An 18,997-nucleotide genomic window follows, 5' to 3' on the forward strand; every position below is an offset into this window, starting at 1 on the left:
ACATTTTTAAACTGATCAGAATTGACTATGTGTTGGCTTTTATTCATTATTAATGTTTGGTAAACTGAGCTCAAGTTGGAACTCAATACTCCGCTAAATCGTCTGTGGTGTAAAAATATAAGAACAGCACAACAAACACTTATGAAATGCTTGCATTATAGATATCACAAGACTGTACTGCAATAATGGAAAGTGAATACAACGCCTTAAAACTAAAACACTCGAGCACATGGCCTCTAGTTTCTCCTGTATAGCTCAGTGGTAGAGCGTTGCATTAACATTGCAAAAGGTCATGGGTATGAACCCAGGGAGCATTCACACATTTTTAGTACTTTACCAGTTTTATGATCATACTGCATTAAAGGGACCCTTCACCCATTTGCATTAAACTTTTTGTATAGTTAGAACCCCAGTCATGTTTTTGAATGCTCGTGCTTAATTTCCTCAGTTGCCGCTGAGACAGGAGAAATGCAGATTTCAGTGTTGTATTTCCTTTCAATGATGAAAAAATCGTTTTGCATCACTAAAAGCAGGATGTCCAATATCTTTGTTGAGGGGGTGAGATTACAAACACCCCTTTTCTTGGTCAAATAGGCACCAAATTATAATTATATATAGGCACTACAAATAAAATAAATAAATAAAACGAACTCGCCATTGAGGGATTATTTTGTCAATTAAAGGTAGGGTAGCACATTTTGAAAAATGCTAACGGTAGCCGCCTAGCAATGAAATCCCACCCTCAAGTCAAATCGCCATCCAAAGTCACGCCTCTTTCAAAACACATGAACACGCACAGATCAGACGGTCACGTCTCATGTCTCATTCAGCAGTGAGAAAACTTTGCAGTACAAAGTGAATAACACTTCCAAAATAACCAACATAAACAACTGGTTTACATCAGAATTAGTTTAAGCACACGTTCGGTTGTGTAGACGTAGTAACTATATCGTTATGCTAATCCGTAAACGAACACAAATTTCATAAGCAACACAATATTTCATCAAAGTAGAATATCTGAATCCATCTCAATACAAACATATCGCGTACCTACCTTACCAAAATAAACAGTGCAACGACTCTTTCAGACTCTTTGCCTCCTGCAGCTGTTTCATCTCGTGGTAAAGCAGTAAAGTTACTGATGTTAATTTGGGTTTTTGCTCTTGCTGATCCAGGCAGTTTTTGCTGGTGTTGTTATAGAAGATGCCTTTAGTTTTGTGGCTCCAGTATAGGTTGTAAATTCAGCAGAAAAGTTTGCTGTTCTCTGTTTACAGACAGGAGGTGAGCGCACGTGAATGCGCCGATGACGTATGGTGTCTGCGTGGACTCGCTGCGCAGTGGGAATTCAAATTACGCTTACGTATGAGGGACAAAAAAGGAAACGTCTGTTCGGACCGAAATCTATGATTGATTGAACATTTTTTGGTCCTACGCCTTTCACAGATGACATACATTTCTACAAATACATTTAAACAACTTAACACAGTGATTGCTATCAGGATGTGAGGAGACTTTTAACCAGCATAACTAAAAATGTTTCAGGATCAAATCTGTTACCATACCTTTAAGAGAAAATGCTTTCCTGCCAATGACGAGTTTTTACGGCAATCCATATCCACATTAGCCTGACGTTGTCATACTCAATTCTAGTCAGAATTTGAGTCTGATACCGCTCCATTGAGCTAAAATTATGAGGCGTGTCTCAACCGAAAAATGCCTCTGCACTCAATTGGATAGACATACGACCAATCAGAGCAACGGAGTGTGTGATGTTGAAATGGCGTCTTTCTTTAGCAGCCTGACCGAACTGCTAGTAATTTCGCTACAATGATACTAACATCATTGTAATTATACTAAGTCTGAGTTAGCGAAGGTACATCAACACCTACTATGTTTACAACATTTCATTTATATCACAACATTAAGTATTTACTAAGTCATACAGTAAGACTTTCTCTTACCATTTGTACGTTAGGTGAACTTCATCCACGACGATAACTATACGTTGGCTTGAAAAATATCGGAGCCTAGCATGTCCCTCCAATTATTCCGATTAGTCACGATTCCAGGCTTCCGAAAAGAAGCTGGCAACGACCGCTAATTATATCCATCTCGTCGTGCACGCCGAGTTGCATCGCTGTGATACCCATTTCAGTTGCTTCTTTAACTTTGTCCTCCATAGCAAGGACGGCGAAAACATAAACAAATGCCTTGATCGCGTTTCTCTGTTCCTCTTTTTAAATCAATGCTCTGTCGATATCTTTTAGAACAGACTCAATGTCAGAATCTACACATCTGAATTCACCAGCGGCAGCCATTTCATTGTAAACAGATTGAACACACGCGCTCTTTGGTGACGTGGTTGATACGTTACTGTTGATCATCTGTCCATCATCGTATAAAGCCCGCCCTCACAATTTGATTCGGTTTTGGTATTCGCATAGTAGCTCCTCAACGGTGAGTCCCCAGACCGATCTTCCCCCGTTTTTCAAATTGTGGTGGGCGGGGCTAAGATCGGCTGGCACCCAGGCTATATCCACATAGATGGGTCCTTGAAATCCTTGAAAGTTTGTGAATCTGGGGAAAAATTTAAGGCCCTGGGAAGTTTTTTGATAATGCATTAAAAGTGCTTGAATCTACTTTATGCAAGTTTCGTTTGAAAAAAAAAATCCATATTCCCTGTGTAGTGTAAGATAATGGCATAAAAATTCTAGACTTCAATCACATGTGCTAAACTATTTACTTTAAATGCTTTATTCTGTATGCGAAAATGTATTCTTACCAATATGCTTTTTTGCATGGTTGTGTTTGACACATGAACGTCTCTGGTTATGTATGTAACTGTTGTTCCCCGAGAAGGGAATGAGACGCTGCGTCCCCCTTGCCATACTTCCTGCGTCCCTGTAACGCCGTCTTTGGCAATATTTCAGATAGCGATATACTTCCTGGCTCCCGCGTCACCCACCCCATCTTTGTCATTAAGCCTCACCATTGGTTGAATTTGAAATACACATTCAGACGCACTTACCCCTGGAGGCGTCCCCAAAGTGTCACCACAGTGACGCAGCGCAAGTTCCCTCGAAAAGGAACTGTAACAATGTATCTTAAAAGGTGACACGATGTAACTTCGCTCTCACTTGAAATGTGTCCCCACATTTAGTCCGTGAATTTGAAGGTATTGGACCTGGGAAGTCCTTAAGGTCTTTGAATTTGAAGTTAACTAAGGTGTGGGAACCCTGTGTATATTTTTATCTTAATACATTGCATGTCACACACAGTGGGTTGATTTTTAAAACTTTGTGGACACCTAAGCAATATATGAAAATACAATTATTCTATAAGGACTTGATATCGGCCAATACTTAAAATGAAGTCAAATTGATTTATTATACCTGTTGAATGCTTTATTCTGATTGGTTGAGAAATGTTCCAAAGGTATAAAAAAAATTTCGTCTTTAAACTGCACACCTGACCTGTAATGTCTCAAAATAACCACCAGGGCAATGTTTGTGGTAAACGTGGTATGAGAATAATTGACCCGGTCCTAAAAAAAATTAATTAATTCAATGACCTAATAGCCATTTTCACACAGAGATTTGCTAATTATCCCTGATTTCTCTCATGAGAAATGTGCATGCATTTTAGCTTTTATGATAAGCTCATATCTTAAAAGTGCAGTCAAAAGTAGATGACACTGTCATTGTCTGCTTGTGTTATCACATCAATTTCAAAACTCAATGGTGTACAATCTAGATGTATCTGTGATAATGTATGTAGATGGAGTGCGTTTTGGATGTTATGACATGAATGATGGAGGTCACGGTGTAAACCATTCTGACCCCTTAAGTTTCTCTGGTAGAATGAGCCAATTTGGCAACAAGGTCGTCACAAAATGTGTACTAGTGTTGTAGGAATGTGTAATATTTTTACATTTAAAGCTTTGATTTGCTGCTGCTGATGAATGTTTTTGATCTCATGTACAGATGCATGACTCTCAGGAGACTCTTGACTTCACGTCACTCTGTGGATCTTCATGATCTTCAGCTTGCACTTCACTGGCAATATGAGCACCTCATGAGTAACAACAAAACCTCTGACATCACCACCGACCAGAATAAGCCTCTCATAGACTCGCTCTTTATATCCAACTCCGTCTCACACAGACGTTCAGTGTCTCACTGTGAGAGTTTGTTTGATTCAGCCAAATGTCCTTCATCTGTCGGCAGTCCTGTCGTAGCGTCTGCTGCGGTCAAACCTCTGTCTCTCAGCTCTTTTGACTCTGGCTTTGATGGAGCAGGAAGCAGTCACTTGGATATAAGGAGCAGAAGAGACTGCACTCCTGGGTTTCTGGGCAGCGTGGACTCAATCAAACCCAAACCGGCTTATGCAGAATTTCATGAGGAAAATGTTACGAGCGTGTCTGATTCAGAAGATCATGAAGAACTACGTTTTAGTTTAAAGAAAGATAACGCTCAGGCCAGTATTCAGATCGTTCCCAAAATAACCTCAGACTCCTTGAACCTTGAGATCAAGGTGAAACGGTCGGCAACGCTACCCAAAAACCCCTGGCTTAGTCTTCCTATAGATGATTTGGAGAGCTCTTATACGGTTACAATTACACAGAACGCATCACGGGAACCATCTGCACGGACACATGACCTGGACACGGATATGAAGAGCCAGGACGGCTTCGAGGACTCTGACCTAGGTCCTATCAGCAATGTTTTGTCCAGTACCATAACAGATCATGAGGAGAAACCAAGCGGCACAGCGGAGGGTGAAGCTTCTCTTGTTTGGGACACATTTGATCTTCACAATCTTCGACAGGATTCTTCTGAACGGTAAGGCTTCTTGACTGAAATAACCACATTATGTTCATATTTATTTGTTGCATCAGCAAATATTGATGGACCTTCAGGTTGATGTTTTTGTGTTGTGTATTGGATAGGTTGGGTGTATCTCTTTGTGACTGGGTTCAGAGAGAACAACAGGAGCTTCAAGAAGTAGAGAAGACTTTAAACCGAGCAGCTGTGATTCTGCAGGTGAGTCTTCAGTCGGGATGTGGATCGAATGGGTTGCTTTCAAAACCTATGGCGTTTTATTCCTTGGTTTGGTTCATGCATGTGTGACCACTGCAATCATGCTTGAATCTGCACCAAACTAGGTACTTGATTAAAAATGAACTCTGGATCAGTTTGCTTCTGGTGAGAAGGCAATCTAACAGACCTTTAAATCAGTCTGTATCACAAATGTAAAACGATTATATCAGTATTACAGTGCCACGCACGTCATCATTGTTTATGGATAACAAATAATAATTCAAGCAATGTAGTAGTTCAAAAACGTGACACAGTGACATTTGTTCTTGGGTCTTACGGCTTTAATTATCTATCAAATATGTTGATTTATGATGAAATCTGGTAGGAATGTCAGCGCCACTGAATTTTTTTAAATTATTAAGCAATGAAGTATAAGGGTGCTCTCACATTGTACCTAACCGGACCAAACCGTGCAAGAGCACGATTGTCCCATGCCCCGCAGGCTTGCACTCGCACTGTACTTTCTTGATCCGAGCCAAAGCACGCTTTAGGATGTGTGTACAAACAACATAACAGTAACATTTTCTAGCCGATTAATAAGACTTATTATACCACTTGTCTGTTGAATGCTTTATTCTGGTGGCTGAGAAGTGTTCCATGGGTGTTGATTATTTTTCAGTAAACCGCACACCTAACTTGTAAAATGTCTTAAAAATAGGCACAAGAGCAATGTTTAAGAGGAATAATTGACCCCGGTCCCTTGAATTATTTGAAAATAAATCACACCCGCGGTAAAAGAAATCTGGTTTTGTATAAATATGGTTTGTGACCCGGACAGTGGCTAGAGATACACTGTTTTCAGTAATGCTCTTCCTAAACTTTGCCATTACTGCCGCACGGTGTGCATTATTTTCGTATAATTAGGGATGGACAATATATATGCCGACATATCGTTATCGGCCGATAACTGCTTATTTTTAATATTATCGGTTATCGGTCTGATAGCAAAATTAGGCCGATAAATGAAAGCCGATAAATGATGGATTATTTTGGTTTGTTGAACCACTTCACTTGCTCATTGCTGGCCATGTGGAGTTTTGATTGGTGCTTTCTGTGACATGGCACGAAGATCACACGTGTTGCGGGCTTAAGAGTATGCTAGTCTAGCGCAAAGACGAGTTTTTCATTGTGAAAATAATATGAATATTTATCGGCCTATAGATATCGGTTATCGCCCCCCCCAAATTTAAAGAGTTATAGGTTATCGGTATCGGCCAAAATTTTCATATCGGTGCATCCCTACTTATAATTCAACAGCCCGTCTTCAATTATTCCTTACTTGGTCAATGCCGATATTAAAAAAATAAAAATATCAGCCAATATATCGTCTATCACTAATTTGTGGCTTGTATTTTGAGTGGTTTGGGACGCAATGACATACGCAGCCCTCTCAGCGTACCTATTATATTTCTTAGTCGATCCATCGCTTATTCTGCTAAAATGTTCACATATCCGCATCAGGTGTTTTTTATTAACTTGAATGATTGTTGCGCATCTGACGTCTTGCCTTTTAAACTGCACACTGAGATTTTGGCTAATTTGGGATACAGCTAATGCCTGATTCTCACGAACGTTTGGTTTAGGCCAGGGTAAGGTTTGGGGTTAGGTTTAGGAGTGATGGGGACGAGACCGCCTATGCCCAGTCCGAGTCAAGAGTCTTTGAAGGGTCTAGACCGAGTCTAGATCGGCTGTATTTGGAAACCAACGGACTCGGGAGTCAAGACCGAGTCTTTGAGCAAGCAAGTCTGAGTCGAGACCAAAGCCGTTTCTCAATGTCAAAGAAGGATCCTCCGAAGCCAGAATTTCGAGGATGCTACGTCATCGACGTCTGTTAAAGGACTGTTCTAATGTCGAGGATCCTCGAAATTTCAGCCAAGGACTGAGTCCTTCGTTTGAGAAATATCCCATATACAGGAAAGGATGTGCATCCTTAGCGCTCTTTACCCGCTGAAATCACCCACAATCCTATGCACGCAGCACTGAAAGCACACATTTCAATCACGCAATGACATGCACTTGCTAGCCTGTTCCATTTAACGTGTTCTCCGAATGCTTAAGAGGAGCCTCGCCTAGCCTCGGCAGGACTAGTCCTTACAAGTCACTTCCTTCAAAGGAAGTATCCTTGACATTGAGAAACGGCTCGAGTCTTTTAGGAGTCGAAACCAAGACCATAAAAACATGTCAGTTTTAATATTAATGATTTAATATCACCCCAGTTAATAATCAACAGTTAGGTCTACAGACTAAGCATGATTGGGAATTGTTTAAAGTCCTCATTAAATAATGATAGCAGTATCTTTGCACCATGGGATGTCATTTTCAAATAATGCCAGTCAACATTGCTTTTTTTATTATTGTTACGTGTTGTGTTAAAAAATGCGTTGGTCTGAAATTACGAGTCTTCTCCCACTGTAGTCCGAGACAGAGTCAAGACCGAATCATTGAAGGAACAAGTCCGAGACGAGTCCAAGAAATCAGAAACCAGACTCCAGTACTACATCACTAAGGTTTAGGATGAAAACTGTGCTCATCCAGTTTGTACGCTCTAATATAAAGGCAGAATATACGGATGAACTTTGACCAATGAAAGGAGAGTTTACTTCTACATGACTTAGTTTGGAAATATAATATTGTAAAAGCAAACCAAGAGGACATTGCAACGTTGTAATAATGTAAGCCCTTGTTTCACAACAAAACTACTGTAGCAAAAGGTTTTTATTTAAGGTTAATTCACCAGCAAACATTTCATTAAGAGTAAAGGTGTATTAACTTGGTTTTCTAATGGAGGTTGAATGTGAGATTTGGATTGTGATGTTGGGTTTCACATGTCAACAAATGGTGTCCGGTATCAGATGAAGAATCACTGAAATCTGTTGTTTCATTGAAAGAAGCTCTCAATTAATCTGACATCTTTTGTAAGGTTTATAACATCACATGGTCCCTCACTCTCTGCTGGTATACTGCATCTCTTTTAAGGGTTCTGAGCGCAGCGCCCCTCCCCTCAAACAGCACAACAAAAATGCTTTATCATATTTGATTACATGTTAATACATACTCAAACTAATATTGTCTGTGTGTTGTTGATCTCTTAAGGAAGAAGAACATGTACTTGAACAAGAGGTGATTCTTGATAATCTGTTAAAAACTGATGATCTGTACAAACATTGGCCTTTATGGAATGAAGATCAACACAATGCTGTAAGTTTGCCTTCATATTTATGAACAGATCTGAGGTCTCTTACAGCTGTATGCATGAACATTCATGTTTCTTTATTCAACCTGAAGTCTTGTTGTACTGAAATGTTCAACTGTGAATGTCAGTGTCAACAGAAATATTTGTTACTTATGTACTGGTATGTGGATGTTAATCATTCAACAAACACAAAAGATAACTGTATACAAACTGTTTTTGTTTTGTTGCTCTTGTGTATATAGTGTATAAAAATGTGTGTTTGTTATTGTTAGAAACTATACCTACATTATGTGAATTTCATGTCATCTTTTCTTTTCAGATGTCACCACAGGATCAGTCTCAGTCTGCTGTTATAGGATTGGATGATGATGATGATGATGATGAAGATGATGATATCTCATCTGCCCTCCCCATCAGCCCTCAGAGTAAACTTTCATCTTCCGATTCAGACACGTTTAAAACAAGTGAGATTTGTCAAAACCCCTCTCCTGAATTATTTATGGGAAGCCCTGCACATCTGGATGGACTTATAGATCAGAAGGTGGACAGAAGTCACATCCTTCAAGAGCTTAAAGATCTCGATGAGCAGATTATTGAGGAGAGCTTAAAACTTGATGCCCTGCGTTGCAGTGAATCTGAGGAGCATCGGTCTGACGTCACGACACACAGCTCCTGTGGAGATCTGAAGATGATCTTGGCACATCCGGAGGAGAAGAAAGTAGAGAATATAGATAAAAGTCTGAACGGAGGACAAATAAAGGTGAAGAAGGGCTCAGGACACAAAGTTGTGAAGTGCTCCATCATGGACAGAAACTTGAATCATGAATTAAGAAACTGTGGTTTCAGACACCATAAACTTCAAGATCTTCATTCTGCTCATCTGAAACATCTGTCAGATCCAGCAACAGATGAAACCAGCAGTCAACAACCTCATCATACAGATACATGTCAGTCGACATCTGAAGAAGATTACATCAGTCAGACACATTTAAATGAAACCATAATGGAGGATTTTAGTCTCAAAGTCTTGTTTGATACTGAGACTTTGAGTTTAGATGTCACACATGCATCCGAGCATTGCTCAAGTTTAGATGTGATTAATGATCAGTGTCACAGTGAATCTGTTACACAAATACCCAGTACACATTTATCTGCATGTGTCCAATCAGAGAGCTTCTCAGATCTTACTGTAGTTAACATCTGTCAGTCAGAGACTGATGATGTGTCTGATCCTGAGCAAGATACATTTGATCCTGGTGGTGTTGTCACTTCTGTGCCTGCTGTTTGGTTTGATATGCAGAAATCAAATCAAACCGCAGACGGACATGAGCAGTCAGACTCGATCTCATGTGACGAAACCATCCAAATACCCCGAGAGTTCACCAATCCACTATACGGACAGCATATGCGTAACAATAACAACAACAAAAATACTGTTGCCCAGCCGCCAGTATTGGACGGAGACCAATCTGAAGCTCAGATGAGCTGTGAATCCTCAAGAGTCCCATCAGAGATGAAGCATACAGACTGTATGTTTATGAATGTTAAAGGTGTTGAGATGATCAGACAGATCTCAGATAAGAATGAAGGTGATGTTTATGACGGTGGTGGTGACTCTGTGAGAGCCGTCTACGGATCTTCACTTGACCGACTGCAGATGAACACTTCAACTAGACCGGTGTGAACTCAAACATTATACTGTAATGGTGACATGATGGCCGTTTCAAACATCACTGAGCTCTCTTCAATCGACGCTTTTATTGACTGACTCAACAGTTTTATGTCTGACATTCATACTTAGTCTAAAGCACCAGTATCAGACTCAATCTAACGTTTTATTCAAGCTAACAAGTTTACTAAAATCTGATTTGGTACTGGAATTGACCATGTTTACATGCACCCTCATAATGCGATTATAATGGGATTTTGGCAATATTGCAATACTTTACCTTATGTAAGCGCAATATTTTAGATAAAAATAATGCGATTTAAGCTCATAATCGCACAAAGTATAATCATATTAAAAGAGGTGGTGTACGCTGGCTTTATTAGCAATATGCGTCTATGTAACATTTTATTGTAGTCTGCACATGCATATATACTATATTGTAATGTCCATTGAGTTTAACAGCTTCTGACATGTGGGTTTTATACTGGTCAGCATGTTGCCTACATAGACATGAAGTCTGCTCACTAGGGTTTGAAACGACTTTTATCTTACTACCACCTTTCATATTCATCAGTGGCAGCTCGTGACTGCTCATCCGAGGGGCGCAAATAAGTGTTCGGAGTGTCTCGTGTGTTGCTTGTGTTTTCAAAATATGTGTTTGTTGCGTCGTGTGAAATAAGTGCCTGCTGCACACGTGCCAAAACAGTTTATGATAAGAGACGCTAACGTTCACACAATACATGCAAGACACTCCCTTAACAGTAAACTCTGATTACGCATGAGCTAATGCGAGTATCTGGCAACCTCGAGCGTCTCTTTTATCATAAACCCTTTAGAAGCATTTGCAGCGCCGAACACATATTTTGAAATTACAAACCACACACATGATGGCTACATAGGCTCTGTCCCAAATGGCGCACTGCATGTGGACTTTCGGTCTTGTGGCCTTAAATTGTGTGTGCTCGCTTAGTCTGAGTGCGTAGGGTGTCCCATCTGTCACTTTTATGCTCCGAAGTGTGCTCATCAGCGCCCCCTTTGAACCCTTGATGCGGTCTTCAGCAAAGCCTGCACTGCAGCATGCTTCATGCACTTTACCAACCCAGAAGTCCTTGCGAAAGAGCAATCAGATCAATCGGACGACGGAAGGGAGGAGTTCACACTGATGGTCAACTTTTCTTCCTATTTCCGGCATGACGCTCAAGTCTGTCCCAAAATACGACTCCAGTGCGCCCTCTTGGACTCGCGTCAAGGGTCCCTAAAGTCTGCACTACATTATGTCATCTAAGTGTGGAATCTGTGCCATTTGGGACAGGGCAAAACATGTGACGAACTTCGCATCGTGCGTCCTCGAAAAAAGAAGTCATTGGCCGTCACTGATATTCATATTAAGTTTTCATTCATGTCTATGCCTTTTACCATATTGTTTTTATTTAATCATTTTGAATCAGATGGAGTACAAGACACCCATTGTTCTAGATACAGGATCTGGTTTGATGAAGGCTGGGTTTGCAGACCAGGACCTTCCATCATCTGTGTTCCCAACTATTATTGGGCATCCAAAATATGAGGTAAACTCTTCTGCTTGCTTACAGTGAGATCATCTTCAGTACTTCAGTCAGTCATGAATGTTGATGTTATTGCAGGAGGTGATGAGTGGAGGTGTAAACCGAGAGCTGTATGTTGGTCATGATGCGCAACACATGAGAGGAGTTCTGACACTTAAACATCCCATAAAGAACGGCATCGTAAACAACTGGGATGAGATGGAGATGGTGAGCTGCTGGGTTTTAATGGTTACTAATAATACACACGGTTTCAGGGGTTTTTCTCCTCCTAGGAGTTTTACCTCTGGACTAGCCATGAGGGTTTTTCTCCTAGGGGGGTTTTCATCCCCTAGAGCAGGGGTGGGGAACCCTGGTCCTGGAGGGCCATTGTCCTGCAGAGTTATGTTCCAACCCTAATTAAACACACCTGAAAAATCCAATTAAAGTCTTCCCGATCACTTGGAAATTAAAATCAGGTGTATTTCATTAGGGATGGAACCAAACTCTGCAGGACAGTGGCCCTCCAGGACCCAGGGTTCCCCACTCCTGCCCTAGAGAGTCCGCCACCTTTGGCTTAAAGGTGGAGTCCACGATGTTTGAAAAACGCTTTGGAAAAGGCCGACTACCAAAACACACTTATAGCCGATCAGCAGTAAGGAGCGTGTCTACTAACCGACATCCTTGCCGGGTTGCGTATGTGTGGGGCGGGTCTATCAACAGAAGGTCCAGATTCTATTGGGGTAGGGGCGGGTTTGTTTAGGTGATTTCAAATATCAACATTGGCTTTCAAACATCATGGACTCCGCCTTTAACTTACTACTTTACTGTATACGTTACATTATTACTATGCTCGCTTTTCTATGCTTTTTCTACATCTATTAATGTAAAGCTGCTTTAAAACAATTAATTGTGAAAAGCACTATATAAATAGAATTGAATTGGACTGAAAACCAAATGGGTGTTTGTCAATCAAAACAGTTTCTGAATTAGTGGTTTTTGGGCTTTGTTTCTAAAAATAAGATTTTTTTGTGTGTAGATCTGGCATCATGCTTTCCAGCAGCTTGCTGTGGATCCTCAGGATCATCCGGTGTTACTAACCGAGGCCGCCAGGAACCCTGTGGAGAACCGTCAGCGGATGATCGAAGTGATGTTTGAGGTCTTTAACGTCCCTCTCACATTTGTGGCCATGCAGGCTGTTCTGGCACTTTATGCTTCAGGACGAACCACAGGTCTGTGGGTTATTTTACATTCTGCTCTCAATCACAGCATGTCAACATATGAAGTTATGCTTCGTTTCATTGTTAGTAAATTAAGTGTTGGCCTTTAAAAATATACTTTTATCAGTTGATACTAATGCAATATTTATAGTCCATGTGTGGAGCTGATTATTCACACTTCTGTTGTTGTGTGTTTGCAAAATGATGTATCATGTTTCCTTACATTTTACCCTCTATCATGGTTTATGGATTAGTTTGTTTCTATATGCCAAACATATATAAGAAAATAAGTGTTGTGTGTTTGTATGGTCAGGTGTGGTGTTGGACTCTGGAGATGGTGTCAGTCATTGTGTTCCAGTATTTGATGGTTACTGTCTGCCTCATGCGGTACAGCGCTTCAATCTGGCTGGCGCAGATGTCACCTCACAACTTCAGAAGGTACACAAACATTCATAAAGTGAGCTTTGATGGTGATGAGATGCAATGAATTAGTAGGGCTGTCAATAGATTAAAAAAATTAATCTAGATTAATCGCATGATTTCATGAGTTAACTGCGATTAATCGCAAATTAATCGCACATTTTTATCCATTCTAAATTTACCCTAATTTAACACTTTTCAGGTTTTTAATATTCTAATCATATATACATATATAGATGCTTTATGCAAATGTATGTTAACAACAGCCTGTTTACATTTTAACAGAATCACCAGCCATTGTTTTGTATATGAATTTTCCTTTCAGAAGATTTTTCTTTCTCCATTTTTGTTTGCTGCTGCATCATTTGTGACATGTGCTGGCAAATTGAGTCGGAATTAGCAAATTTAAAAAAAAATAGTTGTTCATATTTTGACATTCTCTATTAAAACATAGAACAATGCATGATTTGTTGAAATATAAAAAAATATGACAGAACTACACGTGTTTGAAGTTGAAAGAGTCAAATTACCACAAACATTTCCACATCCATACATTATATTACCACATCAATACCTTAAAATCACTGGTAAAACTAATAGATTTAGCACACACAAAGCAAAAACATCATCAATGTATGTTCAACTTTTTTTCCTTGTTGTTTGATTGACATTGAGACAGACTGCTTAAAATCTAAGTGATCTAATATAATGTTACACATCAGATAGTTTTACCCAACAGTTAACCAAACATTTACTTAAAACATAACAGATTATAGAGCCTACCTGCGTGAATTCTTATCAAAACAGATATTTGTAAAACTGTAATTTTGTGTAGATGTCTATATATCCGGGTCGCGCACTCGCGCGTCTGTGTGCACGCGCTTCAGATATCAGTCAGTCAGCGTGAGGGGATCGCTTTTGAGTCTTGTCGCTCTTAATAACTCTTTAACATTAATCAGGTACCGAACTTTATCTCTCTTAATGACTCTTTTAACATCAAGCAAGTCCTGCAGTATATTTTCTAAGTCATGCATAAAAGCGAAACCAAAATGAATTGAGACGCATTTTTGTATTAGATTAAGCATTAGGAGGACGGTAACGTTACACCTCTCAGACGTATAAATAAAGATCATATCAGATGTCCAACGAGCATTTAGAGCATTGGATTTGGTAGACGATTTGCTTAATGTTCTTATTTCTATGAAAACCTTTTACTCATTTAGAGAGAGTCACATTTGTCTGCGTCTCTGTTCATTCAACTATGGGCTGGACCAAGGGTCAAACAGAAATTGCGCGTTGCGTTAATCTTCGTTAATAAAATTAGTGGCGTTAAAATGAATTTGCGTTAACGCGTTATTAACGCGTTAATTTTGACAGCCCTAATTTTTAGACATGACAGCAAGTGACACAATAGACATTAGTGATTTTATGTTTTATAAAACTATAGCAGCAATACAAAACTGGTTTAAGTTTTAATAAAGCATTTATTAATTAAAATCATCAGTTATTTATTAGCACAACACTTTAGGTTGTTTATGGTTGAGACGTGTTATAGCAGTGCACCTGTTGCCATTAGTCATGTCTACCTACTTCATAATAGGGGTGTCACGATTCTCCAAATCCTCGATTTGATTAAATTTTCGGTTCTAATGTCACGATTCGATTCTCAATTTTTACATTTTTTTAAAGCACAAAAAATGCTATGCCATTATTATACTAGACTTTTATGAAACATAATATCTGACCTTGAACCCGGAGATGCCCTGCCAGTCGTGCTGCCAGTGGAAAAATATGGTTCAAGCGCTGATAAAACGAAACTTCCTGTAAGATGAACATTCCTGTCAGTACTTTGCACCTTAAACACACGCTTTTATTACCGTCAGACGAGATTGTGAGACTATACCTCAATAAGTCATGTTTAAATGCTGTTTTCATAACTCTTAAGCAACTGAAATAAGTTGTTGTAAAACTTAAACAGATCTCAGTTCAGAGAAAAGACCGGTCCTGGCACAGACGCCGTTCTGCCATCTCCTCTGCAGGAGGCGCGCGCTGTTTTTTTGTTTCCCATGTAAAGAGCAGCTTGCGTGGTGTCTTCTGCATCTGCCATGCTATCTTTTAACTGGCTGTAGCTAGCCAAGTTAGAGGAGGTTGACTCGCAGCACTAAACGTGTTTTTTTTTTCCCGCTTGGCACGCCGACCGGACGTGACATGGGGGCGTGGCAGCATTGACGATTCAATTTTTTTAAAATTTGAAGTTCGAGGTTATGACTTAATTTCGATCGATTTCAATTTAAAATCAAAATCATGACACCCTTACTTCATAAATGTTGATATTTGTTTTAATAGTAAACTCTGTGTATTTTGTAGCTGCTCCTGGATCAGGGTGTTCGTATGCAGACATCTGCAGAACTGGAGATCGTACGAGAGATGAAAGAGAAATGTTGTTATGTGGCTCTGGATTATGAATCTGAGCTCAGGAGAGGAGATACAGACTCATCTGAACTTCACTACACTTTACCTGATGGACGTCTCATCTCACTCACTACTGAACCATTCAGGTTAATCATCTGTGTGTCTCTCAACATAATAACACTGATCCACCAGCAATACTGCTGTATCCTGTAAATTTACTACTATATTAATGTCATACACAGGGCCCCAGAAATCCTCTTCAGACCGGAGCTGATTGGACGAGATCATTATGGGATGCACGAAAGCGTTTTCAAATCCATTCTTCAGTCAGACATCGATCTGCGGAGGAGTTTTGTAGGAAATATCCTCCTGTCAGGTAGAGAAATGAAGATTATCAGTTCTATTGTTCAAATAATCAGTCCTTCCAGAAAAACTGAGTTTTTTTATCGTTGCGGGCAAAAGTGCTTGATCTTGCGGCACGTTTGCGATTAAATATGAGGGATATTTATGCAATTTTATGTGATGCAATTGAGGGAACTTGGAAAAATTGCGGGAGCTTGCAAAACTGAGAACTTGCAGAAACTGTTTGCAGCTTTTCCTTGACGTTAACGTCGCGTAATTACGTCACTTCCTAACATTCCCATGACAACGGGACATGGCTGCGCTTGTGTGAAGTAAATGCAACATTTTCAGTGTTCTGCTAAGATATATTTGACTTTTTTCCACAAAAATGTGGGGATTATGAAGTCATGCAAGCCCCGCATATTTTGTGTGTGGAAATCTGCCATTTATGCGGCGAAAGTGCAGCGTATTTTTAAAAATGCGGTCACCGCATAAATATGTGGACTTTGCATGATTCAATGCATAATTAGCCAATCACATCACATTTTTCTGGAGGGACAATAAAATGTGCTTTAGTCTGTGTGGTAAATAATGATGTAACTGACCTTTAGTGACACTAATCACAATCCAGCACATCTTATAAAAGTTTATAGTAGTTGTCCATTCTTTTCTTTTAAACAATCAAGTATAGCACTTATTATACATGGCATGTGTTTAGGTAATGTATAGTTTAATAAATATTTGATATTTACAATTGATACAATTTGCAAGTCAATATTTTTTAATAAGACTAATAATATTAGTTAATTAATAAGATTTGTAATTGACAACATTACAGCTCTTATTATATTGTTATAGTGTTTTGACCAATCAGCATCCAGATTTTCTCTAACGCTCACCGTTGTGTCTTTTTTGGAGGTGGTAATACGCTGTTGGCCGGTCTTCCTGAGCGTTTACAGTATGAAATCAGACACATGGTTCCTGTTGATCTGATGGAGAACGTGAGAGTATTGAGTCCAAAAGATCGAGATTTCTCTGTGTGGTGTGGAGGAGCCGTATTGTCAAACCTGCCCATGTTCTCCAGTGCCTGGATCAGTGCTGATGAATATGAAGAGTTTGGTCCACAGATTGTCTTTAGGAAATGTTTCTGAGACAACTCTTTTTAATGTTTTATTGTCTGTCAAACTGAGGCTTTTGAAAAGAGAGGACTTTTTTTAACTCTTTAAAGCTGCCTAAGGTATTCTTAGGTTTTGATCTCAAACTTGAAGTCGTGTTTTAATGATTACAAAATGAACTTCTTTGAACAAACACCCAAAGCTCTTAATAACATTAATAATAATATTGCATATTAATCAGATATCTTTATATCAAATTAATTTTCTATACAATATTTTGTCTATTTTTGTGTTTGTGTGTAACCAGAGTCTGGTTTTTATAAATGTTAAGTTGTCAGTGTTATTCTGATGCTGTGTGTAAATGTGCAGACTGTGCCATAATCATCTATAGACTTAAATCATCTTTATGTGAAACTCTCAGAGGAGTGCAGTATTTACATCATGAGATCCTTTTCTCCTACATCTGCCCAATTTCTCAACCTTTTCTCAGGTACTTTTTATCTTTTGTGTGTTTTGCTGAGCAGAATTTGATTTTTTTTGTGTGCACGCGTGTCATTTTTCAGTTGTCTTTGTAACTTCACTTGGGTTTTGATTTCGTCTTTTATCTGAAGATCTGGTTTTGAAATGCATATGGATGGATTACATGCATTGAGATCTCTGTCCTGCAGCCTTTGACCTCACAGACCTCTTCAATAATTCTCATCAGTCCCATCACTGTTAAAAATGCTTTATTATTCACCTCGTATGTATGTGTATTTACTGTCTGCATTTCTGTGAATGTACAAACTGTAAATGTACTGTAAATCTCTGGGGATTTGGTCGTGTGTAAATGTTAATGTGAAGGTTTAAATACAAATCCTCTTATGTAGAGTTAGTGTATGTGTTGAATGTAATGGATTTAATGTCATGTGATCCCAGCATCAGTGTCTGTTAATCTGTCCTGACATTTTTACAATAAATATTAATTCTAAATGAAGCAGGTTTTGTGTACTTTTCTATTTAAATGTTTATCACGCTCGAAATCTCTACTGCTGCTTATAACCATTTTTATATGTAAAAAATAAGTTTTATTTGACGTGTACAGACACTACTTTTTAAATGCTTTTGTTATATTTAAGAGAATGATGGGCACCCAATATGTTATTGGTGTTACATGTACTCATTCCTGGTAACACCCCTGCATATATCTGACTTTAAACTGACTTGATGTAAAAAAGCTCAAAATGTATTTAACCCGTTAATTGGCGCTGTCCCGTGAGCGGGACACCTACATTTATTTCAATATTTTCTATGTAAATGTTAATCTATCACGACAAACTATATATTGTTGGAAAGGTCTAAGAATGTGGTTTTCATATTTCAAAACCTTTTAGCAGTAATAATAATGCAGTAACTGTAATTTATTCATTTGTGACACAAGTATGCAGCAAACCAGCACAAACCTCCGTTTTTTGACAATTTTATGTATTAAAAATAATACTATATTGCATTTTTATTTATTACAAATAAATGTAAACTGCTTTAAAAAAATTAATATTTTCACCTCCAGACACTTCCCTAAAAAACGTTGACGTGTCGTCTTTAAAACAAAAAATTACCAAAATTAAAACCAAAATTAGGCTTCTAGACCAAAAAAAGGCCAGAGTTATACTAATTTAAAGGTGTATATCACCTTTTCACCAACCCCCCACTCAAAAAGGGCTGCGCCAGTTGAAGGGTTAAACAATATGACTGATATAATATACATGTTAACCATAGCTTAAGACACAGTCTATAATCCAATAAATGTGAATTTAAGTCACTGTAGAAGCTTTCATTATACACTAGTCAACATTTGAAGTGGGTCAAAAGCGTTAATCAAGACAATAACGGGTATTGGATTTAAGACAACTTTGAGGAAAGGTTTTGATCCACTTCAAATGTTGACGGCTATAACTTCAGTGTGTTTTACTACCGTTTCTTTATTCGTCACAATAAGAGACTTTT

The 18,997-nt window shown here is 38.9% G+C and overlaps 1 protein-coding gene across 6 annotated transcripts in view; it reads left to right on the top strand.

The window, feature by feature from the left end:
• Positions 1 to 17,987, top strand: part of LOC129429380 (uncharacterized) — a 28,336-nt gene extending 10,349 nt beyond the window's left edge. For 5 of the 6 annotated variants that reach the window (XM_055186022.2, XM_055186024.2, XM_055186025.2 and 2 more), the window contains 11 exons: positions 3,984 to 4,841; positions 4,949 to 5,042; positions 8,193 to 8,297; positions 8,612 to 9,970; positions 11,410 to 11,529; positions 11,605 to 11,733; positions 12,542 to 12,734; positions 13,036 to 13,160; positions 15,510 to 15,700; positions 15,797 to 15,930; positions 16,815 to 17,987. In XM_055186022.2, coding sequence (XP_055041997.2) covers positions 3,984 to 4,841; positions 4,949 to 5,042; positions 8,193 to 8,297; positions 8,612 to 9,970; positions 11,410 to 11,529; positions 11,605 to 11,733; positions 12,542 to 12,734; positions 13,036 to 13,160; positions 15,510 to 15,700; positions 15,797 to 15,930; positions 16,815 to 17,047 — 3,541 coding nt within the window. In that variant the 3' untranslated portion in view covers positions 17,048 to 17,987. The remainder of the gene's footprint in view (positions 1 to 3,983; positions 4,842 to 4,948; positions 5,043 to 8,192; positions 8,298 to 8,611; positions 9,971 to 11,409; positions 11,530 to 11,604; positions 11,734 to 12,541; positions 12,735 to 13,035; positions 13,161 to 15,509; positions 15,701 to 15,796; positions 15,931 to 16,814) is intronic. The other variant, XM_073855827.1, reaches the window with a different exon arrangement.
• The last annotated feature ends 1,010 nt before the right edge of the window (positions 17,988 to 18,997 follow it).

The sequence above is a fragment of the Misgurnus anguillicaudatus genome, chromosome 18, assembly GCF_027580225.2.
Source record: "Misgurnus anguillicaudatus chromosome 18, ASM2758022v2, whole genome shotgun sequence".
Classification (NCBI taxonomy): domain Eukaryota; kingdom Metazoa; phylum Chordata; class Actinopteri; order Cypriniformes; family Cobitidae; genus Misgurnus; species Misgurnus anguillicaudatus.